Below are 25829 nucleotides of genomic sequence, written 5' to 3' on the forward strand. Positions count from 1 at the left end.
AGGAAGTGTTGTGTTCCTGTTATGAGCAGTAGTGCTACAAGGCTGGCTCATTTTGGGAAAGAGATCTGTGCAGGTAGGAGGAGGAGTTATCTGAATTGTAAGCTGCTTGTGAAATGTCTTTTGTCCACATTTCCGTTATCTGCATGCAAAGGTGCTGCAAGTGTAATGTCCCTCTCTCCGGGTTGATATGGGATTCTCAAGCACTCTTGAAAAGGTTTATGGAATTGGGCTTGTTTGCTAAAGCAATACAACTGAGACACTTTAGTAGGGAAGCCTACCTGGGTACCACTTCTTCCCCATACTCATGTCTTCTACTTCCCATACTTTACCCCTCTGCCCAGTTTCTATATAGACACACCATTCACCTAACGCACTCTAGCTGCTAGATTCTTGTTTTCTGCTTCCCATACTTTACCCCTCTGTCCAGCTTCTATACAGACACACCATTCACCTTACGCACTCTGGCTGCTACACACCTTCTCTCCCCTGAACAGATCACTATGCCTGCAGCACTTGCAGATTCTTCACTATGAGAACCTTCAGTAATTACAACCAAGTTTGAGAAATGCCGTCCTAAAGAACTCTTGTATGAGATGCCTGTTGGATGCTTTGGGGCTCCATAAGCCCACACCTTCTCCCTTCCCCCGCTATACCTGCCTCACCCTATGCTCTGAGCCATATCGGTTCCCACTATACACAGTCTTCTGCTATTAACACAGTGTTCTTCCCTCCCATCCAGTGCTGTTGAACTTGTCCTTCATTGTAGGTCATTGATTTTAGAGAAAGATCGCCCTGGCAGTGCATGGAGAGAAGGAGAAAGGAGGGGACACTGAAAAGAGGAAGCTAGGAGAAATACAAATGGACAAATTGACACAGCAAAGGACAAAAATAATGTGAATGACAGGAGAAACAGGCAGAGGAATCAGAGGGCAGTGTGGGATTTTTGCCACCCGTCTGAGTTTGGTGTTTTAAAATCTTCACTCTTTAGCTCAAGGCAGCAGGCAGTTTTTAATCTTCACCGAACGTGATCAACATATGCAAATGAGAACTGTACAGAACACAATATATGCTATGGCTCATCAGAGTCTGCCTTAAATGCCAAGGGGATAGTCCATTAACATATCACAACTACACTACAGATTTAATCTGTCTCAAATCTGCTTTAACTACCATGATCCCCCTCCCCTATGCCCCACCCCATTTTCCAGGAACTGCGGCCTGACAACAATGGAAGTACTGTGCTAGGGATACAAGAGCCCCATCACAGAACAGATTCCTTGTTTGGGAGCCATAAGCGTTGTGTAAAGGCTTGTAACTTGCTTAGGTCCATAGTGGAGATCTCATATTCCCTCAAGGAGACACCCCCTGCTCCAGTTCTTCCCATAGCTCAACACTTTTGGGTGTTGGGGACTAAGCTTTCAAGTCAAGAACTGGGGCAGCATATGGATGTTCATTAAATAGGGTTTACTGCAAGTTTTTCCCTCATAAAGAGAGACCAGCTGTATGTGACTGTGTTAATCAGTAAACTGAATATTGATTCAATCTGGCACTTGCTTTCCTAATCTTTTCCAGGCAAGTTGTCTGTCTCCCTTTTTTAAAAGCAAAGGATGCACATTTATTCAATTGAACAGTTGTTCATCACTTTTTCCCCTCTAGAGGACCCATACATTAATTCTTTTCAAAGCTAAAATCACTCCTGGGAGGTGGCTTTGTGACATTCCAGGTGCTAGCCAAACAGTGCTGTGCAGAGCAGTCTTATGCTGCAAACTGACAGAGCCACTTTTCCTGAGTTCAGTCTTGGAGAGAAAGCTGTTCATGTGGACAGCACACAATGGACAGGATTCAACAGCCCCATTGCACACCTGATGTACGCCTCTATGTACCCATAGATTAACATGGTAGGGACAGGGAAGGATGGATACACTGTAGGCAGAGGCAGATACACTGTATACTGTGAATGAAGAAAATTTAGCTTTTGTTTCAAGATGTCCAAGCACAATCCATGAAAATTAATCAAATGTGTATCTATTAGCCAGTTTTGCAAAATTTAGGTACAAGAGCTTCAAGAACAGGTCACTCATGGTTGTGATAAACACATGACGACTGAGAGTAAAAATAGCTTTGTGGGTGAGAATATAGGTGGATGAAGAACCAGGCTCTGTTTGTCTGGCAGCCTCACCCTGCTGAAGGCCAGGAGGAAGTCCAGCCGCCCTGTGTGCCTCATACAGTGTCGCAGCTTCCAGTAAATGAGGTGTTCCCAGGCAAAGACCAGCAGGCTCAGCCCCATGGCCACGAGGAGCATGTAGAAGACCCCAGCCATGTTGTCGATGTCTAGCTTGCTGCTCATCACCTCGATTTTGTCATTGTGGCAGATCCCAGACAGCCACAGGCGCTCCAGCAGCTCAATCTCATCTGAAAAAGAGGAGGGGTTGGGGAGGGGGGCGAGGAGGAAAGGGAACCTAGGAGACATGCCTCTCTTTAGCCCTCTCCCTATGGGCATTGCTCCCCTTTTCCCAGTGAATGTGGTGCCCTCTTGCTCAGAGCCAAGGCATGACTTCTGAGGTCTCAAGGGCCACAGAGATTACTGTCACCTAGCAACAGGACAGGACTTGGGCACGGGAGTTTGGAAGGAAAGATGGCCAGCCCTTTTCCAGCTTGTGTCATAGGATATGTACTGAAAGGACAGAATAGTTACCCCATCACTATCTGTGCACATGGGAATGCTAATGTAGTTCAGGAGCCTGAATTGGTAGCTTTCCAAATATTAATTAAAGCATAATATTAAAATCTTGTGTTTGTAATATAAAAAGTAACCCAGGTATAATCATTTGACAGATGGGTGAGTTGCTAGGCAACTATTTCTCACCCCTTCCTCAAATAAGCTGCTGGCAGCTTGCAACAGTGTGCCATCTATACTTTCTCATACCCAATCCCGAGGTTCTCTAACGTGCATACCAAGCACAGATGGTGTATATATATGTATGTATTTGTGTGTGTATATATCATACTCCATCAATCCTCAATAAGTATGTATTTAACGCAGCTGTACATTAATGTGCTAAACAGTGGATGGAGTAATATGTAATATACACATTCACAATAAAAGCATAACTTCTAACTTCCTGCAAGCTGTACTCTGGAGTAAGGTTTGAACATGGATTATATCTACAGATATGTGTGGATTATGGATGCTTTATTTTTATGCATAAATTTTGGAATTCAAGGATTACAGAATATACAAAAGCCAACACACTTTTTAGTATGACTTGTGATTAATATCTGAAATTCAGTCATAGGTAGATATTGAAAAAGATGTATTATGAGAACACCCCAACTCAATGAATGTGGGCAGACTCCATGATTGGGTATGCCTGGAAAATGGAGCAACAGATTTATGTTTTGGACGTTCATAAAGTTCACCTGGGATTTATACGTAAATGTGGACATTTTCTACATTTTGGACCTTCACCACACCACCTCATACTCTACGAAGTACCTCTGTCTCTCCCACACAGTCTTACACATCATGATCTTAGTGAGGTTTTTTTTTTTTACAGATGACATGAAGGATGCCTTAAGAGTCTGGAAGACTTCAGTTCTGAATGTTGTTAATACAATACGGAACACTGGACATAGCCATTTTTAAGCAAATACACTTTTCTGTCAATTCACATTTTCATTCAGCTTGAAGGAGAAGCAATATGATTTTTAAGTGCCCTGGACATGGGCTGGCCCATCCTCCCAATCCTTTGGCATGCCCTGGGGCAAGAAGGAAAGCCCTGTGTCCTGTTCCCCCGGGGCATCCCCCGTCAGCCAAGACTATAAAGAGAAGCGAGTCTGTTGGCTAACAGCAATTAGAGCCTCAGACTTGAGCCCGTTAGCAGCAGCAGAGACAGAATCCAGGTTCCTCTGCTCAGATCAAACACACCAGAAACCGTGTCTGTTCATTATCCCTGGAGCTAGAAATAGAAGGCTGGATGTCTGTCTCCTATTCCCTTTGCGCTGCGTCTATCCCCACTGGAGCTCGCTTTTCTCCCAGGAGGTACAGGAGTCTTTGCTCCCAATCATCCTAGGTTAGGGTGCATGTGCACTTTTACTCTGGATTCATTAATCCAGAATAGAATACCATATTTTGGTTACATACTCACATTTATAAATGCACTGTGGTCAGAAGGGAGGGCAAGTTTGGTGCATTGTGGAGAAAGAATACAAGGCTGCTTTTCAAGCTTTAGTGAGCGGGCACGGGGGTGGGGAAGGAATAGTACTTCTGGGGCTCTGGAGCAGGGGTGTCAAACTCATTTGTTATAAGGCCAGATCTGATATAAGATCTGATTTGTTATAAGGGCCTTGTTGGGCCAGGCCATTTCCTATTTAAGATTAGATAGCAGAAACAGAAACTTTATAAAGGACACAGACAAACACAATTAAAGATTAAAAAAACAAAAGCCCTTAAAACTAAGACATGCTTATAACATTAGCACTTCTTGGTCTTAAAGGTGCTTTCTTGTATTTCTCCCATGGGATCCAGGGAACTGGGCAAAGGAAGCTCTGGCTCTTTCATTCCTTCCCCAGGGGACCAGAAGGGGGAGAAGCCTCAGCCAATAGAGAAAATAGAGGCTTTGCTCTGTAGCTCCTGTGCGATTGAGCAAGCCTGGAAAAGCATGCTGTGATGCAGAAGGAGCAAGAGAGAGGGAGAAGGAAGCAGATGACAGCCAGTTGCTTGGGGGCTGATAGGAGCCCTCTGGGGGCCTGATTTGGCTCCCAGGCTGCATGTTTGACACCCCTGCTCTGGAGTGTTACTGTGGCATCCCTTAAGACATGAACATGTAATACTAGGGAGAGGTAAATCACATTTTTGTTGTGAATTTGACTATCTTGATTAGCATGAACTTGCCTGTTGCTGTGTGATTTTGGCTGACAGATCTGATGAGTGATTAGGGACTTGACAAAATGGTTTTAATAATCCTTAATGGCGATTCGTCTCTTTCCAGCCTTGGAATTGTGATATCCATGAGAGTTTGGGGAAGAACAGAGATGGCAAGAAGGTACTTTGCCATTCTGAACTGGGACGTGGGGAGGGCAGTTGGCTGAAGGTGAAACATCTTAAGGTTCAGGGGCTCTCTCTGAGAACCTGTAGCAATGTTAGCAGATTTTCTGGCTACTATAGGAGTGCCTTTGTTTCCTCTGTGCACTCGGTGTGTATATTTATAAACTGATATTATAAAGATGCAATACATTTCTAATGGGTTTACATCCAAAGAAAACTGAATCACATAGCACTAACTTTGGTGGGGTTTGAGGAGGTAAAAAGATGAATGGGAGAGTGTGTGAAGCCCAGGTGCTATAGGCACCTTATCTTGAATAAGTGGACAGAGTTGCCAACCTTTAGGTGAGACCTGGAAATCTCCTGGAATTACAAATGATCTCCAGACTATAGAGATAGTTCCCCTGGAGAAATAGCAGCTTTGGACAGGTGACTCTGTGACATTATACCCTCTCCCATGCTATATCCCTAAATCTCCAGGAATTCCCCAACCTAGAATTGGCAACCCAATTTCTACAGCGTACACACCAAAAGTAACAAACACTCCTAATCTGAGACACCAAAGTGCCCTCTGTTTTTTTCTGTCAACTTGGATCTATTGTGAGGAGAGAGGCATGTCTGCCAAAAAACCAGTACCATACACTTTTTGATTTTGCTCCCCACACCCAATTTCTCATAGCCCCATTCCTCATGCACAGGACCCAGGAATCCTGGCTTCCAGCTCACCTTCCCGCTACTCCCCCCAGAACCGGGCATGTGGATAGGCTTTACCGTCACTCAGAAACTGGAGGAGGGCCAGGTCAATGGGCCGTTTCCACTTGGATCCCTTCTGCAACGCAATGCCGTAGCCAGTGGTGGCAAAGACTTTCCCACTTCCTATGGTGACCAGTTTACAGCCCTCTTCCTTGCGAGCCATGTAGTTTAGGACTGCTGCATCGTAAATGAAGGCATCCAGCTTCCTGCAGTCAGTCAGACAGACAGACAAGACAGGCAGAGGCAGATAAATGGGAATCAAGGTGCAAGTAGGCTGCTGATTAAAGATTGCTTAATATTTGATTTATTGAGCTTCTAGTGGATTTAGACCTAACTACTTATTCATAATGCAAAGCTAGTGAAAGAGGCTTTTTGAGAATTGTGATGGAGGGGGGCAGTTTCCTTTAAGTGAGAGGCAGCTGATGGTTGAACAAACAAATGCATTCACGTTATTTGGAGAGGCCATGTTCCATGGCTTTTATGTATCCTATTGCAATAGGATGATGGAACCAAAAATAACTTTAAACTAAACAGATTCAAGACTAAGCTTCCCAACTGTTTGGGTTTGGTGGGGAATTCCCCATCAATTTCCCACCCTTGAGAAACTAAGGAGCTGGAGAAAAAAGGCCTCTAAAATGACACTCTAGGAATCTCCAGCAATCTCTATGGTCTTTATCACGGAAAGGAAAATCCCTACAGTGTCATCCTGAAACAACATTGTGTCCTCCTCTGGTACTGCCTTCCAAACTTCCTGGCATTTGCCTAGGCAGTGCTGGAAATCCTATTCAAGACCCAGCAGTACTGTGGAAAGGTCAATTTATATATATATATATATATATATATATATATATATATATATATATATATATATATATATATATATATATATATATATATATATGAACAATGATTTCAACAAAGCACTGTCAGCATTGGTTCCATATTGCAGTTAGAAAGAAAGCCATAGGTTTTACGACAGGCAAAATGATGGCCAGTATTGGTTAACCAACTGGAAAGAAAAACCATCTTTAAGTTTCTTCTTTGTCATCAAAACTGGCATGGGGGCAGGAGCTGGCCCAGTTGTGAAGCCTGTACTGCAGTGAGTCCTTCAAGAGCACCAGGCCTTTGTTTGTTCTCACATTGCCAGTTAAGCAGACTACAGGATTTTAATATGCAGTAGATTTGTCTGCCAGTTAAAACAATTAGAGTTTCTAGCCATATATATACATGGCAAAGGAGATACGGTACATTGGAGAGGCCTATAGAGAAAGAAAGCCTCTCCTGCTAGAAAGCCTCTTTTCCCGTCTTTGCCACACACACCCTTAGTCCCCCCTCCCAATGATATACACGTTTGACCTATTCAATCAGTTTCCATCTACAGCTCAATTCTGTGCACTCCTCCCCTTCTGATGTTTTCTTGTTCAGGCTAATTTACAGCCTTACTAACTGGCCAATCCGGTACACAGTTAGACACGCCTGTATTAATTAGGTCTTTTTAAGCAGGAGGCCTCTGCTACAACAGGTTCACTCTGTAGTTGTAATCACACTGATTACAATTAATTGTCTTGAGCTCACACCAGTGGAGAAAGGGGGTCTAGAAATGTATTAAATAAAGATATAAACTCTGCTCAGCGGCAAAGCACATGCATGGCATGCAACAGCCCCAGGATTAATCCCTGACATCTCCCGTCAAAAGATGGCAGCTGTTGCAAAAAAACCCCAAAACCCTTCTCTGCCTGAGATGCTGGAAATCTGCTGCCAGGCTAGACAGTCCTGAGCTAGATGGATGGGCCAGTGGTGATGTGCTATTTAAAAACGAGCCAAAACCTAAGTTCCACCCCCCTTCCAAAAAAAACAGTTAAAAGAGAGCCCCTGCTGATAAGAGCAGGAAGCACTTGCAGACAGCAAACTCCACATGAGGACAAGAAAAGACTCAAAGAGCCAAGAAGGCTGCAGGTACACACAGACCCTTTGAAACGCCACAGTCGGAATGGCCCCCAGAGTTGGGGCTTTGCCCATCCGCAAGAAAGGTAAGGCCACAACATGGAAGTCAGGAAGGGAATCACAAAACAGCCAGATAAAAATGCAAGGGGGACACATCTGGTTCCCCATCTGTTTTATGGATTAAAAGAACACCCACACTTTAAACGAGGACATCAGCAAACTAGAAGATGTCCACAGGAGGATGAGCATCACAGTGAGGGGTCTGGAAACCTAGCCCTGTGGGGCTGAAGAACTGGGCATGTTTTGCCTGGAGAAGACTAAGGAGAGACATGATCACTGTCTTCAAAGTGAATAAAGGGCAATGGAAGAATCTTGTTTTGCTTGATCTATGGGGTAAGGGCCAGGGTTAAACCAAATGGAAATTACAAGGAAGGAAATTTCAACAAAATATTTGGAGAAACTTTCTAACAGAAAGAACTATTCAGTGGTGGGACAGATGGCCTCAGGAGATGGATTCTCCATCACAGGAGGTCTTTAAGCAACTGTTAGGATGGTTGTCTGTTGGAGATACTATAGTTGCATACTCCTGCACTGACCAGAGGGTAGCGAGATTACCTGCAAGGCACCTTCCAACCTGACAGGCATTCTACATGAAAGTGCAAACCAGTGCCCCTGCTGTAGAAGCAGCAGCAAGCAGAGTGGAGATGGGTAGGAATGGGGGTCCCTGCACCCCTCCCAACTGTCCCCACCCCCACTCATCCCCTTCAGCACAGAAGCGCCTTGGAGAAAACAAGTCCCTTCACACTCTTTCCTCCTTCACAGATGAGCTGCAGTTAAAGAGATACCACAGCTTACCTGTGAACAAAAGAAAGCCCATTAAAGGGTTGAAGGAAGAGAGCTAAAACTCCACCAACCACTGTGGATTGGCTGTAGACAGGACTACGCCATCACTTCCCCTTCTAGTTGAAGCAAAAGAGGTTCCACCTTTGCTCCACCTTACAAAGGAGACCTACGAGTCATGCTCATGTGAGCAAAACAATTACCGTAATAGAGGTTCCCCCTAAAAGAGAAGCATCACAGAGAGCAAAATCCCTGTGGAACCCACCCTGTGATTTTTCTCAGAGGTCAGGATGTTTGGCCTGTGAAGGAGTCAGGACAGGCAGAGCCCAGGCAGCTGTCTGGGCCAAAGTTTGCAGGAATGTGGTGAGTTAAGAATGGAACTCAGTTATGGTTTGAAGCAGGCTGGAATCAGACATATTATAAGAGGAACTTGATGGAGTACACTGGCTTAAGTTTGGGTCATCTCTGAAAGAACTCTGTGGAGCAGTAAAGCAACTGGCTATTGCAAAATACGATCCACTTTAGGGCACGTCCTCAAATTCCACTCAACCAGGATTAGTCCCCACTTTGAAACACCCTGAATGCATGGCTGAAAATTAGCTTTCCTCTCATTGCTTTAATGTGTATTCATGTATAGGGTAGGGATTTCAACCTTTTTACAATGTTATGAGTAAAGATCCAGGGGGTGGCTTTTATTCTGGGTTAATTAGCACAGTATATGGGGTAATCTTGCACCCACAGGATTAAATAGAAAGTCATATTTCATAAACCAAGACAGTTTTTAAATTGGTGGCAGGCTTGGCAGGAGTTCCAAAATCCTCCAGAACTCCCCACCCCCACCCCAAGGCTTCTTACACAGGCTGAGGCATAATGCACTCCTGTATCAATTACAATTAAAGTCACAAATGCACACAAATACACAGCCCACAAATTCACATGCAAAAGACCCACATACAAGACCAGTTAATAGCATGACTGTGCAGCTTAATCTTGCATTTATGCCTCACTGTGTTCTTATGTGGATTGCTTGTGAAATGAGGCGGCTGGAGTCCCTAGGAGCGCTGCAGTGGGGAGCAGTGGGGCACACTCTTGCTGGCATACAGAGTCACCAAGGCTAAACAAGCCCTGGCTCCCTGAGGCTGCGCAGCAAAGCAGTGTACTGTTTTTAGAGAATTTTTTAAAAACGTTGTTATAACCTCACAAAATAGTTTGGGTGTGGAAGCCTGGGGAGTTTCCACCAGTGATATCACAAGCAGCATCCAATAGTATCAAGCAGTGTGGCATCAGTCAATTAGAGCATTAGACTAAGATTATATTAGTATTAGCCAATTAAGAGTATTTGACTAAAACCTGATAGATCCTGGTTTGAACCCCTGCTGTGCCAGGGAAGCACACTCAGCCTCACCTGCTTTGCAGGGTTGTTGTAAGGATATAAAATGGGGGGCGGGGAAGCCATGTAAGCTGCTTTGGGTCCCCATCAGGAATGATGGCTGGGTATCAACGAAGTAAATCAATAGTCTGCAACGCTCACACAATCACATTCCACGCAGCAATGATAACAGTAACCAGGGTTTTTTCTGCAGCAGGGACTCCTTTGCCTATTAGGCCACACACTCCTGATCATAGAATCATAGAGTTGGAAGGGACCTCCAGTGTCATCTAGTCCAACCCCCTGCACAATGCAGGAAACTCACAAATAAAGGTAACGGTAGTCCCCTGTGCAAGCACCAGTCATTTTTGACTGGGGTGACGTTGCTTTCACAACGTTTTCACGGCAGACTTTTTACGGGGTGGTTTGCCATTGCCTTCCCCAGTCATCTACACTTTCCTGGGTACTCATTTTACCAACCTCAGAAGGATGGAAGGATGGAAGGCTGAGTTAACCTTGAACTGCCTACCCGAACCAGCTTTCACTGGGATCGAACTCAGGTCGTGAGCAGAGGGCTCTCACTGCAGTATTGCAGCTTTACCACTCTGCGCCACACGGCTCTCACTCACAAATACCTCCCTCTAAATTCACAGAATCTTCATTGCTGTCAGATGGCCATCTAGCCTCTGTTTAAAAACCTCCAAGGAAGGAGAGCTCACCACCTCCTGAGGAAGCCTGTTCCACTGAGGAACCGCTCTAATGGTCAGGAAGTTCTTCCTAATGTTGAACCAGAAACTCTTTTGATTTAATTTCAACCCATTGGTTCTGGTCCAACCTTCTTGGGGCCACAGAAAATAATTCCACACCAGGGGAGGGACGGTGGCTCAGTGGTAGAGCATCTGCTTGGAAAGCAGAAGGTCCCAGGTTCAATCCCTGGCATCTCCAAAAAAGGGTCCAGGCAAATAGGTGTGAAAAACCTCAGCTTGAGACCCTGGAGAGCCGCTGCCAGTCTGAGAAGACAATACTGACTTTGATGGACCAAAGGTCTGATTCAGTATAAGGCAGCTTCATATGTTCACCATCCTCTATATTACAGCCCTTCAAGTACTTGAAGATGGTGATCATATCACCTCTCAGTCACCTCCTCTCCAGGCTAAACATGCCCAGCTTCTTCAACCTTTCTTCATAGGACTTGGTCTCCAGACCCCTCACCATCTTCATCACCCTCTTCTGAACCCATTCCAGCTGGTCAATATCCTTCTAAAAATGTGGTGCCCAAAACTGAACACAATACTCCAGGTGAGGTCTTACCAGAGCAGAGTAAAGCGATACCATCACATCATGTGATCCGGACACTATACTTCTGTTGATACAACCCAAAACTGCATTTGCTTTTTTAGCCACCGCATCACACTGTTGACTCATGTTCAGCGTATGATCCACTAAGACCCCTAGATCCTTTTTTGCACATACTACTGCTAAGACAAGTCTCTCCCATCCTATAACCATGCATTAGATTTTTCCTACCTAAATGCAGAACTTTACATTTATCCCTGTTAAAATTCATTTTATTGGTTTTAGCCCAGTTTTCCAGCCTGTCAAGGTCATCCTGTATCCTGTTTCTGTCTTCTACTGTATTTGCAACCCCTCCCAATTTATGATGTAGCCAATAAACCTGGAGCTTACAGTAGGCCCTGTAGTAAGAATCCTGTAAACTCTTGCAGGATTGGCAACATCAGGGGTGTGTGGCTTAATATGCAAAGTAGTTCCTGCTACAAAAAAAGCCCTGAGAGCAATTAATGCACCCTTTGGGGGGCAACATTGACAATAGAAGCACAACCTTGTGGAAGGATGCAAAGAGCGTATGCTATGAAGCAGAAACAATTGCATGTTCACTGTGTCAAAAAATGGACTGTTTGGAAAGGCCCCTGGGGTTTACTGTAAACTATACATAGACAAGAACAAACTCTTCCAAGGGTTGAAGAGTAAAAGAAGACTCTCTCTAACCCCTCCCCCATGCCATTTCCCCACCTACCCCGTCTTCAGGTTATGGAGTGCATCCTCCACGCTGCGCTGGTTGTATTTCCCCATATATTCGTGCATCTCCCCATAGTTGTTTCGAATATTTTTCTCAGTACTCCCATTGGGAACAGTGCCAAACCTCAGAGGTGGGTAGTGGTTCTGCGGTCTCTGGAACTGTTGAGGGAGGCAAAGTGAAATTGGGAGGACAAAGAGAGTTTAACCCATTCCCTCCCCCTTGCCTGTTTCAGAAAGGGTGGAGAGAGGCATTTAATTCTGGGGAGTTGGTTTTTAATCTAGTGCTTCATAATGGCCAATTGGCTGAGCAATAAACTTGAAACTTGACTAGTAGTGATCATGACAGAGATAATTTCCCAAACATGATTTCTGGATAAATGGATGCACCCTAAATGTGTGACGGAGAGATAGATGGTCTTGTACTGGATGAATGGATAAGAACCAAAGAGGTGCATATAACGGTGACAGATGGATAACAAATCAAGATAGTGGGTATTTGGGGATCAAAAAATGAGTAGAAAGATGGCAAAAGGGGCTGGGGGGGCAGGATGGTGTTCTCCTCTGGTTATCCAGGGTGAAATTGTGGATGACTCTGTGGTTGAGTTTTGCTCACACTTAGAGGAGCTGACTATGCGTCAAGAGTGTGGCTGAGCCTCAGCACCAATTAAGCCAATGTGGGAGAAGGGAATCAAGGGTGCAGAAGCAGCTGCAGGAAAGGTGCTTGAGGAGTTTCATGAGCTGGGGAAAGGGGACTTGCAGTACCCCAAAAGGATGGGCTGGGGAAGATCAAAATGCCCCTCCCCTCAATTCTGCACTCTAATTTCCCTCTACCAAAGCTACTCTTCATTTTCAAAAGTGGTACTGTGGGGCTGTTCAGTTACACGTGTCCGTGTACAACATATAGTACTAGTGTGCTGAATATAGAATTTGAAGGAACACCCCCCTCCCATGTAGATGTCACTGGTGGAGTGTGCACTTCTTGAGTGGAAAGTCCTATCTACTCAGGGATCTTTTCGGCCCCTCTTATTCAGACAGGTAAGCAGGCAGACTATGTGTGGATCAGTGGGCTAAGGAAGGATGAACGAGTGGCCACATACAAAAAGTGTGTTTCCTCTCTAGAATCCAACTGAGAGGGCAAATAAGGGATCTCTAGAAAGAGAAAGGCATATTCACAAACTGGGTGAGCCATCAAGCCGCCCTGAGCCTGCCCTGGCGGAGAGGGCGGGATACAAATAAAAAGTATTATTATTATTATAAGTGTTAAAAAAGGAAGAGACCCTGGTGTGGCGGATGAAACACTGGCCCCCTCACTGGCAGTCTTCAAGCAGTGGCAGGACAAACACTTATCAGGGATGCTCTAGGCTGATTCTGCATTCAGCAGGGGATTGGACTAGATGGCCTGTATGGCCCCTTGCAACTCTGTGATTCTTTGATAGTGCAGCTCTCATGCAAAGTTACTGCAGCCTATGACCATAGCCTTAGACTGGAGGAGCCCTGACCCAAATAGACCAAGCTAGCTTGATCTCATCAGATCTCAGAAGCTAAGGAGGTTGATTAATATTTGGATGGGAGACCACCAAAGAAGTCCAAGGTCACTACGCAGAGGTAGCCAATGGCAAACCACTTCTGTTCATCTCTAGCCTTGAAAACCCTATGAGTCATCACAAGTCAGCTGCAACTTAATGGCGCTTTCCTCCATCACCAGACTGGAATAATTTTGAATAGGGTCACACTGTTAGGCCAATGGAGAACATGAGACAGAACAGGACAGTGGGAGATGGACCTAGAAGGCCACATGAGATGAATCCCTTATAGGGTCTTTCAATGCGCATATGTACTTGACTTTTGGCTTTTCGCTGTCCCACTTCTAACCTCCCGATGTTTTCTGTATATTCACACGCAGCCTCTTTGTAGAGTGTACATAGAGGGTTTGATTTTGTGAGTGTTCTCACATCAACTTTTAAAACGTGCCTCAGCCCAATTTGATCCATTCCAAAAGAATCCACTAATGCCATCTTGGCAACAACTGCATATAACAACCAAGTAACTAGAGGAAGAAACATTGGGGAGTGCCTGATCTTTTAAAAAAATTCTTGCAACAGATGTATAGCAACCTGCATTAGCTGGCCAGCAGCAAGCATATCCTCTTAAACAAACAAAAACCCTACATCAAGTAAAATTCACAGGGAAATTTAAACAACCCAGCATTTACAGCATGGCACTGACTGAGCAGGGGAAAATTATACCTCTTTAGAAATTACATCTCATCCCCACAGTTAAGCGGTGCCTAGAATACTTGTGCAGTCCTGTTCCATATGACGATAACAAGAGAAACCTGCATGCTATATAAGGAAAGAACTGCACTTCCCCAAGTACAATTATTCCACTCAGAGCACTTGAGAAGCACAATACCTGCAAGCCATAAATGCTCCTTTAAGAGGTCTCTTACAAGCTGGATGCACCTGTGCCTTTTTCATGTGCAAGGAACCTGACCATGTGGAAAGGCCCATGGAGGCAGAGAGCTCTAGAGGTGGATTTGGAAAGGCGATCAGATAGATGGGCCTTTCCATGATTCAGATCAGGACTACAGCTTTCCCCCTATGCCATTTCCCCAACTTGAAACAGGTTGCTGTTAGTTCATTCGGGGCACCACATGCACTGATGAGTTACACCTGGGTTTCTTCCAAAGGAGGAAATATCACTCCCAGGGCTGCTTCAGGTTGTGAAAATGGTACTAGGGTGGCATAAGCTTCCGCTGTTCTGCACCATAATCCTGAAGAAAATCAAGTCTGTGCATGGAACTTGCAATGCACATTTGATCACACAAAGCTGGGGAAGGGGCATAATATGTAGTTAGGCTGTGAGAGATGCAGGAACGCAGAGGCCACAGTGATGTTTCTGCGGATTGCTAGAGGAGAGGTGACTCGTAGCAGAAGATGTGTAAATTTTCGTGGTGCAACATGGATATAATGCTAGAGATATGGTGACTGAGGAAAGGTGGAGATCTAGAAAGTTCTGTCTGTTCCCGAATCTTGCTTATAAAAGAAAAGCAGACAGAGCAATTTATCTGGAAGTTAAGAGAACAATATCAAGATGGAGACAGATCAGTAAATGGGGTGGTGGGTGGTAGAATGGACTCACAAATACACAGACACAATGAAAAGGTAATTCTGGGTATAGACAGATTCAGCTGTTGGCAGAAAAGATTGTTGACAAGACAGGTGCACAGAGAGATCAGCGATACCGAAATAGACAGGGACACATTTAGAAGACTGAAGGGCAGAAAAAAGGCCTGTTTGTTCTATTACAAGGGACCACTTCAAGAAGGCTGAGGACAGAGAGAAATGTCTTTGCCAGAGGTCTTTGCTATATCTTGAGCATTACAAAATTGACCTGAAAGAAGAGTTCTCTGAGCTCATTCTGCCCCTCCTGGCAATACATGGGGTACCTGGGCCCATAGATTTGGGGCAGCAGAACGTGAAACAGTGACCAAAATGAAATGCAACCCAGAGTGCCAGCATGGGGGGGGAGGGGCGGGGGGAAGAGGATGGCTTTTCGGCAAGCAGGGATAATAGAAAGAGGCTGTTAGGCATCTCGAGGCTTAGAAACCATTAGACAGACAAAAGCGCCAGAGAGGAAAAAAAGCGAAAGAAAGGCAGGAGATTGGGGTAGATTATCAGAAATTCCACAGAAGAACGTGTATGACAAAGGAACAGGAATAAAGAGATAGAAATGGGGCAAAGAGAGATAGATGAAAATAGGGGAGGACTATGAAGATGTCAGTCGAAGAGGGGGATGGAGGAGAGAAAATTCTGTAATACTTAATTCAGCAAAGAGATTTGTGACACTTCAGAGTTTAACAAACGTGTATCATGGCATAAAGTTTCGTGGCCTAGAGCCTATTTCATCAGGAAAAAAAAAAGATGAATGGGGGGGGTGGTTAACATTGTGTGGCTAAATCGAGAACCTTGATGATGACAAATTCCTGAATTTAGAAGGTTCTGGGCCATGAAAGCTCATCCTACAATAAATTTGGAGTAATAGCTGTGTTTGTTGCAGGAAAACCCACCATGTAGGGTGACACCATAATCCCTTTTTGGCACCAGGGACCGGTTTCATGGAAGGCAATTCTTCCATGGACTGGTAGGAGGTGTGTGCTGGGGTTTTTGCTGCCCCATGCTCCACCCTGTCCCAGCTCCATCATGGGGGTCTTTAAATGAGGGGTAGGCAAAGGTCGCTGCTATGCTGCCCCTTCTGCCTGCCTGGGATTCAGGTGGATGAAAGAAGTGGTGCTTTGGAGTGAGGCCGTGACCTTCGCCTACCAGGTCCTGGGTGGGCAAAAGGGGTGGCAGGGTAGCTCTGCCTTGCTCCACAGCCTGGTTGCTAACCAGCCACAAACCAGTACCAGTCCACGGCCCAGGGGTTGGGGACCCCTGATCTAAGGGTCTGCAGTTGAGTCTTTAAGATGCCACATGACTTCTAGTTTTGTCGCAAGTTCTAGGGCTGCCAACTGTGGGCTGGGATTTGGGGAGGTGAGGGTATAATGCCATGCTTTCCAACGCAGCCATTTCCTCCAGGGGAACTGATCTCTGCAGTCTGGAGATCGACTGTAATGCCAGATGATCTCCAGGCCCTGTCTGGAGGCTGGCAACTTGAATCACAACAAACTAACAGGAAGTTTATAACCATTCAAGTATGCGCGTGCTCTCTTTCTCTCTCCACTCTGTACTTTGCTTGAATTTCCTTTCTCTGCTCCCTCCTCCCAATTACTCCCTACTCAGTGAGAATTGGTTAATCTAAGCTGTTTAATATTTATCTGCGATTGTGTTTCGTGTTGGACGTTAATTATGCCCATTAATTACATCCCAGCTCGTTAGTTCTTAACGAAAGAGATTCAGTTGGAGCCAGGCCGCCTGCCACAGCTGGTCCAGTCTGTGTGGCCCCCTCCTTCCCCACAGCTGTGGCTGTTTGCCTTCGTCAGGGGCTAATTACCAGGGGATAATCAGCCATCGGCTCTGTCCTGGTTTATAAATACCACGCATGCTAGGCCCCAGGAAGGCATCCCAACCCAGTGCGGCATGAGTGTATGGAACCACTTCTCCACCCATCCACCCCCACCCCAAGTCCTGCTCACATGACTCACTTCCTTTGCACAACTCTTGCATGCACAGAGAGAGAGCCTGCGCCTGGAATTACATGGTGGATGTCTGGAGGTTACTTTGGTAGGGATGACATCATATTTACAAGGGTTGCTTAGTTGTGTATATCAGTCCTGACATTTGCTTTCAGTGCCTGGATCAGCTCTAGAAAATACAAAATGCGGCACAAAGGTGTGCTCCACTGAAGGACCACCTCCCTGGTTCTTCTATTGGCTTTTACAGGGAATGATAATTGCTCAGTGATAGTTAAGGGGAAATGTTCCAGCAGTGCACTGGCCTTGTATGTAGAAGTCTCAAGGATCAATCCACAGCAGCTCCCTGAGAACCACAGACTTTTCAGTGCCAGCTCTTGCCCTTTTGGAGTAAGAAATGTAATATTTTATGTCTGATTACCTGCCTTCCTTTTGCTCTGGGCAGCATCACCTCCAATGATGTTTCCTCTCTCCAAGAGCTGAGCTTGCTCGATCACACCCAAGGCAGTTCCCTCACCAGCTATTTAAAGAAAAGCCTTGCAAAACATGAGTTGCTTGATCAAAGGGGAGCTGTCTTGCAAGCCTGCAAGCTAAGCGAGGCCACTGAGATTTCAGTCAGGCAAAAATTTCAGGCAGCCGGGTTGGTCCATTGCAAAGAAATCCAAAGATGGTAATAAGACAATAGGTCTTTTATTAGGACCAGTCAACATATCACAAGGAACTGCACAGAACTCGACAGCACTCTGGATATTAATATAAACAACAACAGTAGGAAGGAGATGATGGGCATGATGGAAAAGCCCTTCTGTTGACAGACTGCAGCAGTATTCAGGGAGAGTGCAGAAAGCTTTATGCAGACTTAATTAAGCCATTATAAATTTAAAACAAATCTCAGGGAACTTGCAATTGTTAGGGATTTCTGTTTGAAATTCTCTTTATCTCAAACAGTGCGATGGATCACTGGATCAAATAATCATTGAGAGGCATTTAACATGAAAAAGCAAAAACATATTTACTACTACAGGGAAAGGGTACTGGGAGGTGAAAATAACAAACACTATAGAACTACATCCTCACACTAGAAGATCATGTGTTTAATGGAGGCTACTCTTCCTTCTTCTTGACCTCTCTGCCTGAACAAAGGAAGTCACCTGACTAACTGACCAAACAGACAAAACAGGTTTTCCTGCTTCTAGACCTTAATTGACAGCAATCAGTATCTTCTTCCCAGGTCATGCAGACAATAGGGAATCAGGCACAGTGTTAACCCTATATTGACTGGAACTTTAGCACATTGCAAAGGACATACAAAACAGATACATATTTCCAACACCCCTTCTCAATGCCTAATGTGCAAGTCATTATACATTCAATAGTCATTACTCATTATTCACTGTAACATTCACATCAACTAGATGCATCATTTCACGTAAACGTTCAAATCTAGCACAAGTTAGTGGCTTAGTAAGTATATCAGCTATCATAGCTTCTGTACAACAATATTCTATCTTAATCAGCCCCTTCTGGTGTAAATCTTTCACTAGCTCACATTTAATACTAATAGATCTACTTCTGGCTGTTCTATTTTCCCCTTTACATATAGCAATACATGCTTGATTATCTTCAAACATTACAATAGGTACCGGTTCTTTTATCTTGAAGTCTTTCAGCAGATGAAAAATTCATTCAAGTTTACTGCAGGCACTGGCTGCTGACACACACTCAGCTTCTGCTGTAGATTTTGCCACTATAGTCTGTTTTCTGCTAGTCCATTCTACCAGTCCATTTCCATAGAAGAACAAGTATCTACTGGTCGATCTGTAATTGCACGATTCTTCTGCATAGTTGGCATTCATGTATCCAACTACTCTGGGCTTCTCAGAAGGTTCAGTGATCAGTCTTAAGTCCATAGTCCCTTTTAAGTATCTGGCAAGTTTCTTTACTGCATTCCAATCATGGTGATTAGGCGAACTTACTTTTTTGCTCAGTATTCCAACAGCAGCTGTAATATCAGGTCTGGTAGTTTTATTCAGGTACAGGACTTTTCCTATAGCTTCTCTATACTCTCCAATGTCTTTGAGTGGTTGACCACCCTGAGCTCTCAGGTATGCAGGTTCAAGAGGTATCTTAGATTCTTTACAGTATCTCATGCCAAGAGATTCTATAAAGTCCATAATCTTTCGTCTTTGGCACAGTTGAAAGAGTCTATCCTCGAGTCTCTCAATCTGTATTCCTAGGTAGTGTTTAATATCTCCAAGTCTTTTGACTTCAACCTCTTTGTTCAGCTTTTCAACAATGTCTTTAATGCCCTCTTTGTTCTTGCAGCTCACAACCAAATCTTCAACGTGAACCAGAATGTATTGATATTCTCCATCTTTCAGTCTAGTGTACATGCAGGGTTCAGTTTTCCCTTGCTCAAATCCTTGTTGCTGTAGTAGTCCAGTTATTTTGTCATACCAGCTTTTCACGGCCTGCTTCAAACCATACAGTCCTTTGTGGAGTTTGAAAACACAGTTCTCTTTGCCAGGCACTTGAAAACCTTCAGGTATTTCCATATAGATTTCCTCTGTTAACTCACCATTAAGAAATGCTGTCTTAATGTCTAGGTGCTCTACGAGCATATTTCTAGATGATGCCACACTCAGTAGTGTTTTAAGTGTAGCACTATTGATAACTGGTGCAAAAGTCTCTGAATAATCAGTTCCAAATTCTTGTGCATAGCCTTTGGCTATTAGCCTTGCTTTGTACAAGTCTATAGTTCCATCATCTTTGTACTTTATTTTGTAGATCCATTTGCATCCAACAGGCTTTCTTCCTGCAGGTAGCTTTGTAAGAGTCCATACATCTTTTTTCATAAATGGATAGTATCTCTTGTTCCATTGCTTGAATCCATTTCTCCTTTTCTTCATTAGGTAAATCACACACTTGTTTCTAGTTTTTGGGTTCCTCTTTAGGTTTCACAGTCTCTATAGATCTCACAATATCACAGTATCCATATTTCTGTGGTGGTTGCCCTTTCGTGCTTCTTTATGATCATCTTAAAATGAGTGGAGGTTCTGTCGCTCCCTGCGGTGCGGTCCCCATTTCCCCTTCTGGTTCAGTAGAGTCTTCAGAAGGTAAACCTGCCGGTTCATCGGTGATCACTACAGGTAACCAGGTACACCAATCTTCAGAAGCATCATCATTAACCTCTGGATCAGATTCAGGTACACAGGGTGCTCTAGGCAAATTACTGTCATCCACAAACAGTCTTATTCAGCTTTGGATCATAGACTCCGTAGCCTTTTCCCACTGAGGGATATCCTACTATGAATCCAATCTCAGTCCTTGCATCAAGCTTCCCTCTATTTTTTCTAGGAACATATGCATAGGCTTTTGCTCCAAAAGTTTTGATATGCTTAAGTCCTGGCTTCTTGCCAAACCAAGGCTGGAATGGAGTAATTCCTGTTATTTTTGAAGGTATTCTATTGTGGATATACACTGCTGTATTTACAGCTTCAGCCCACAGGCCTTTAGGTAATCCAGAATGCATGAGCATTGCTCTGGTCTTTTGTCTTTGCCTCTGTGAATACTGAGAAAAATTTATTTCTCCCAATCGAAGCTTTTATAGGCCCAACAACATCACTGAATATTGTCTCAAAAAACCTTTCATTATACACACTGCTTTTTCCACTGAAGCAAGGTGCAGTTCCTTTTGCTCTCAGACAAACATCACCCACACCACAAACTTGTAAGGGTTTCTGGTTGGCACCTATAATTTCAGGTCTCTGACTTTCATCCAACTCTGAAAACATGCCCTTATATCGACAAATACGCATATAAGATCCACTATCAATCAAAATTTTTCCTCTTTCACCAATAAAATTCACAATATTAACATGCATGGTACTTTCTCTGTTCTTTTCTTTGTTCCCACCTGGCCATGTGGCTTGGAAAATTTCTGGTTTAAAATTATCTGGCTGCTATTATTTCTGTGGCCACGAGATGGTGCCCGTGTTCCCTCATTTGAAACATGTGCTTTAGAATTGCTATTCCTTTGTTCAGCAGCAGCATCACAATTATTACAATATCTTGCGATATGGCCTTTTTGCCCACATTTATGGCATATTATATCTCTTCTTGACTAATTCCTATTCTGTGGTTTCAGGCTTAAAGCAGTTCAGACAGTTCAGTGTCCTTGTCCCCAGATCTGGAGGCTGCTTCCTCCTTGATAGCATTTAACAGGCCTTCCAGACTCAAATCCTTTTGCAGTCTCAAAATCATCTTAATTGGTTTGCAAGTACTGAGTAGAGCTTTCAATATAGTTGAGATTAAGTGTCTTTCTGTAATAGCCTCACCAAGCTCCTGTAGTCTGGATTGCATGCACATAAATTCCTTCAGACATTTAAACACATTCTCCCCTTCTTGTACTTGAAAACCAAACATTTTGCCCTTTAAATCATGAATAGTGCTTGTGGGAGTTTTGTTATATTTATCTTTAAGGCTTTTAAGCATTTGTTTTGCAGTTTTAAGAGTGTGCAATTCAAGAATTTCGTATGCCTCAATAGATTCTAAAATGAGAGTTTTTGCAAAACCATCTAGCCATTTAAAATTTGATTTTTCTTGCTCATTCTCAGGGGGATTTTCAGACAAAACTCATTCAGCTTCATAAATCTCAAGTCTTTGCATTAGGAGCGAGAGCCAGAATGAGGAATTATTCTTAGTTAACGTCAGGGTACTAATTCCTATCATAGGTAGATTACTCACAATTCCAAAACCAAGATTTTCAGTGGCTGCTCCTGAAGACATGGAAACAGAAGGTCCAGTGGCTTCACTCTCTGGGCTCGACATTTTGCACAGCAATCAGGCAGGACAGGGTTAAAGATTCTTCCTTCCTCACTGGAGAGAAAAGGCGGCTGAATGTGCATGTGTGGTTGCAGCAAGGCTCTTCCAAGGTCTCCGACGTAATCCACAGAAAAAGGGTTAGAAAGCTCCAAAAATTCTCTTTCTAGCACATCTGAGGCTTTTAGACAAAAGTAGCAGCGGTTCCAGATCGAGACAATCTGAATTCAAAGCTCATTTAAGTCAGAACGCTCTCAGTAATGGCAAGAGAAAAAAAGGCGTTTTAAAATTGAGGCTTGTCTGCACAGCATAGCAGCTTTTTGCCTATTGCTTTCTAAATGCTCTCAAAGGCAATCCAGATTTTAAAAAATTATTTAGAGTTCAAAAAACAGTCCATGCCATAAGCTACCAGCTTGATGGCAAAAACCAAGAACCATCTAATGTGCTATCAATTTTGTAAGGAATTTCTGTTTGAAATTCTGTTTCTTTATCTCAAACAGTGCGATGGATCACTGGATCAAATAATCATCGAGAGGCATTTAACATGAAAAAGCAAAAACATATTTATTACTACAGGAAAAGGGTACTGGAAGGTGAAAATAACAAACACTATAGAACTACATCCTCAGATTAGAAGATCATGTGCTTAATGGAGGCTACTTCTTCCTTCTTGACCTCTCTGCCTGAACAAAGGAAGTCACCTGACTAACTGACCAAACAGACAAAACAGGTTTTCCTGCTTCTAGACCTTGATTGACAGCAATCAGTATCTTCTTCCCAGGTCATGCAGATAATAGGGAATCAGGCACAGTGTTAACCCTATAATGACTGGAACTTTAGAACATTGCAAAGGACATACAAAACAGATACATATTTCCAACAGCAATAAGATTGCTTAGGACAGAGATGCAGTGGCAACTAACTCTCCCTCCGAGAGGTAAAAAAAGCCAGAAGTAAATTGGAATCTGACTTGCATTTCTCCACTTCCAACACACCACCAAAAAATTAATCTCCAGCCAGCCTAAGACAGTTACATTTTCCGTTGCCTACTTTCCAAGGACCCTGTTCTGGAACTCCATTTAGTGCTTGAGAGAGATCCAACTCGGGACTGTCCTTTTCTTTTCAGAAGGAAGAGTAGCCATTTGCTTCTGTGTCCCAGCAGCCTTTGGGGCAAACTGAGATCTTTGATGGTTGGCTTAACCGAATTAAGTCTGCATAACATCTCCTGTGCTTCATCTGCAGGCAACGGTACTTTTCCATCATGTTCAACTTTTTTTTTTAATTCCTCCCCCCTTTATTTTGCTTAACATCCAGCCTGAAACATAAAAGCTTCAGGGACATTTACAAGTTTGCTTACTACTTTGTGTGACATTCTGTTTGGTCCCAGTAAAAAAAAAAAGTATGACATTACTGCAGAGCTGAGATCTAAGGCACTGCAAAGAGACCTTGGCTTCTCTGCCAGGAAATTTTTAGATTACATTTCATGGAACAGAATAACAGAGACTAAACTGTGCTCTTTAGCCTTTCAGTGCAGCAATAAGACATTCTCCTGTGAACAGGGTGGTTGTTTTTCCCCCCTTTTATCACACTATGAAACCACACACCTCTCATGGCTTTCCTTTCATTAGATAACCAGGAAAGTAGAAATGGAGCAGAATTTTGTATCAGAGGGAGGAGCTAAAGTCTCCATTGTGTTTTTTAAAAAAGTTATCAGATCTGCTGTTTGTGTTTAATTTGCGTCTAGAACAAGATGGATGTCTTGAACTTCATTTCTTTTTTGGTGGTGGAATGAAAGAATCGTATGAAAGAAAGTGAAAGAAAACTAGAGAGGCAGTGATGTAATAAATGAGAAATGTGGCTGACTGTGTGGAGAGAGAGAGAGAGAGAGAGAGAGAGAGAGAGAGAGAGGAAAGGAGGGAAGTGAGCAGATTAGATTGGCACCACCTTTTCCTCACCTTCTGGTCACTGAGGCCAGACACTGTGTCTACATATTCCTCCTGGATCATAAAGGCGGCCAAGTTGGCAGTGTAGCTGGCAAGGAAGATGACGGCAAAGAAGGCCCAGATCAGCACCATGATCTTGCTGGTGGTGCCCCTGGGGTTCTCCACAGGCACAGAGTTGTTGAACACCAAAGCCCAGAGCAGCCAGATCGACTTCCCAATGGTGAACTTGGAACCTCCGGTGCCTATCAAGCAAGGAATGGGTTGCGGGATATAAATCAAACAGCATTTTGCCTTGTGGGATCTCCAGCATTAAGAGTCTGCACAGGGCCAGCGCACCCACTAGGCAACCTTAGGTGGTCCATAGAACACGGCGCCAAATTGGGCACCCCCTGGAAGGGTGAGGGTCACCCCCTCCCTTCTGGGCAGTTTAAATTGTGGGGAAGGGCACCCAGGAACAATGGCTGCCCTTCCTGTGCCCAGGAAAGGTCCTGCTGATTACCTGAGAGGCCAGCACTTTCTCCTGGGCACTCTCCTGATCACAGGTAGTGCCAGCAGAAGCAGCCGGGCTGGCCTCCTCTAGTGAAAGAGCCCACTGACCAGCTGGACAGTGGGGTCCTTAAATTGCACAGGAAGGGCAGTAGCTGCTCCTGCGATTTGAATAGCTGGTGGGGGCAGGGCAGCCTTCAAGCCATGGTGGAGGTGCTAGAAGGCCGTCCCCACCCGATTCTGGTAGCATAGGAAGAGCGGCAGGAGCAGCGATTTAAAAACCGCTCCAACCAGTTGGTTGGCGGGCTCTTTAAATGGAGAGTGAGGCTCGTCCGGCTGCTTCTGCTGGCACCACCGGTGATCAGGAGAGTGCCCAGGAGCAGGTGCTGGCCTCCTGGGCCATTTGAGGCCCTGCTGATCAGCTGGACTTTTCCTGGGTACGGGAAGGGCAGCAGCTGCTCCTGGGCACCCTCCTGCACAATTAAAATCGCCTGGGAAGGAGGGGGCAGCCCCCCTTCCTAGTCTAGGGTTCCAGCAAGCTGGCACCAGCCCTGAGACTGCATTGGGAATGTTATTCCTCCCTGGCTCTGCAGGCCCACCCAAACAAGCTTTGGTGTACTCACGTTTACTGGCACTAAGGCTGCGATTGTAGCCTACTGGGCTGAAATATTCAAAGATGAAGACAGTCACCGCAACAACAGTCAGGCACATAACAAACATCATCACCCAGACGGCAGGGCTGTATGGTTCTGTGGAAAGAGACATAAGGGGCCACAGTAATAGACAGGTGGGCTCTACTTGGACCAATTCAGAGATTCTCAAACTGAAACGAAGATAAAACTTTAGGCTTACTAAAAACACATAATGTAAGTCTGCATCTGCACAACACACCTAAACCTTTTTCACTGTCATGCTTTCTCCAAGATGGTGTGGAAACTGCAGATGGGTAAAGATTCCCGGAAGTCCAACAGAGCCCTAACAGATCTGCAGTTTCCTCCTTCTGCAGGAAGAAAGCCTGACAGCCCGATTCAGCATGCAGTGGCACTGCAACCCGAGGTGCTTTGGTGTGAGGGTGCCGTGAATTTTTAGAGCATATCTAGGCAGGTACAAGAAAATGAAAAGAAGTCGAAGTATAAATGGGCAATTTTCTCAGTGGAGGTTGGTAAGCAGTGGGGTGCCACAGAGCTCAGTACTGGGCCCGATGCTTTTAACTTGTTCATTAATGATTTGGAGTTGGGAGTAAGCGGTGAAGTGGCTAAGTTTGCAGATGACACTAAATTGTTCGGGGTGGTGAGAACCAGAGAGGATTGTGAGGCACTCCAAAGGAATTTGCTGAGGTTGGGTGAGTGGGCGTCAACATGGCAAATGAAGTTCAGCATGGCCAAATGCAAGGTAATGTACACTGGGGCCAAAAATCCTAACTAAATACAAGTTGATGGGGTGTGAACCGGAGGAGACTGA

The 25829-nt window shown here is 44.4% G+C and overlaps 1 protein-coding gene and 1 non-coding gene across 3 annotated transcripts in view; one reads left to right on the top strand and one right to left on the bottom strand.

The window, feature by feature from the left end:
- The window catches only part of GRIN2D (glutamate ionotropic receptor NMDA type subunit 2D), a 59605-nt gene that overhangs the window by 2665 nt on the left and 31111 nt on the right, over positions 1 to 25829 (bottom strand). For both annotated transcript variants that reach the window (XM_060255475.1, XM_060255477.1), the window contains 5 exons: positions 24992 to 25117; positions 23895 to 24124; positions 11986 to 12146; positions 5816 to 6003; positions 2180 to 2412 (listed from right to left, as the gene is read on the bottom strand). In XM_060255475.1, the coding sequence (XP_060111458.1) occupies positions 2180 to 2412; positions 5816 to 6003; positions 11986 to 12146; positions 23895 to 24124; positions 24992 to 25117 (938 nt within the window). The remainder of the gene's footprint in view (positions 1 to 2179; positions 2413 to 5815; positions 6004 to 11985; positions 12147 to 23894; positions 24125 to 24991; positions 25118 to 25829) is intronic.
- TRNAS-GGA (transfer RNA serine (anticodon GGA)) lies at positions 10829 to 10895 on the top strand. Its single transcript has one exon. It is a non-coding gene; the product is annotated as a tRNA-Ser (tRNA).

This window comes from Heteronotia binoei, chromosome 15 (genome assembly GCF_032191835.1).
Source record: "Heteronotia binoei isolate CCM8104 ecotype False Entrance Well chromosome 15, APGP_CSIRO_Hbin_v1, whole genome shotgun sequence".
In the NCBI taxonomy this organism is placed as follows: Eukaryota; Metazoa; Chordata; class Lepidosauria; order Squamata; family Gekkonidae; genus Heteronotia; species Heteronotia binoei.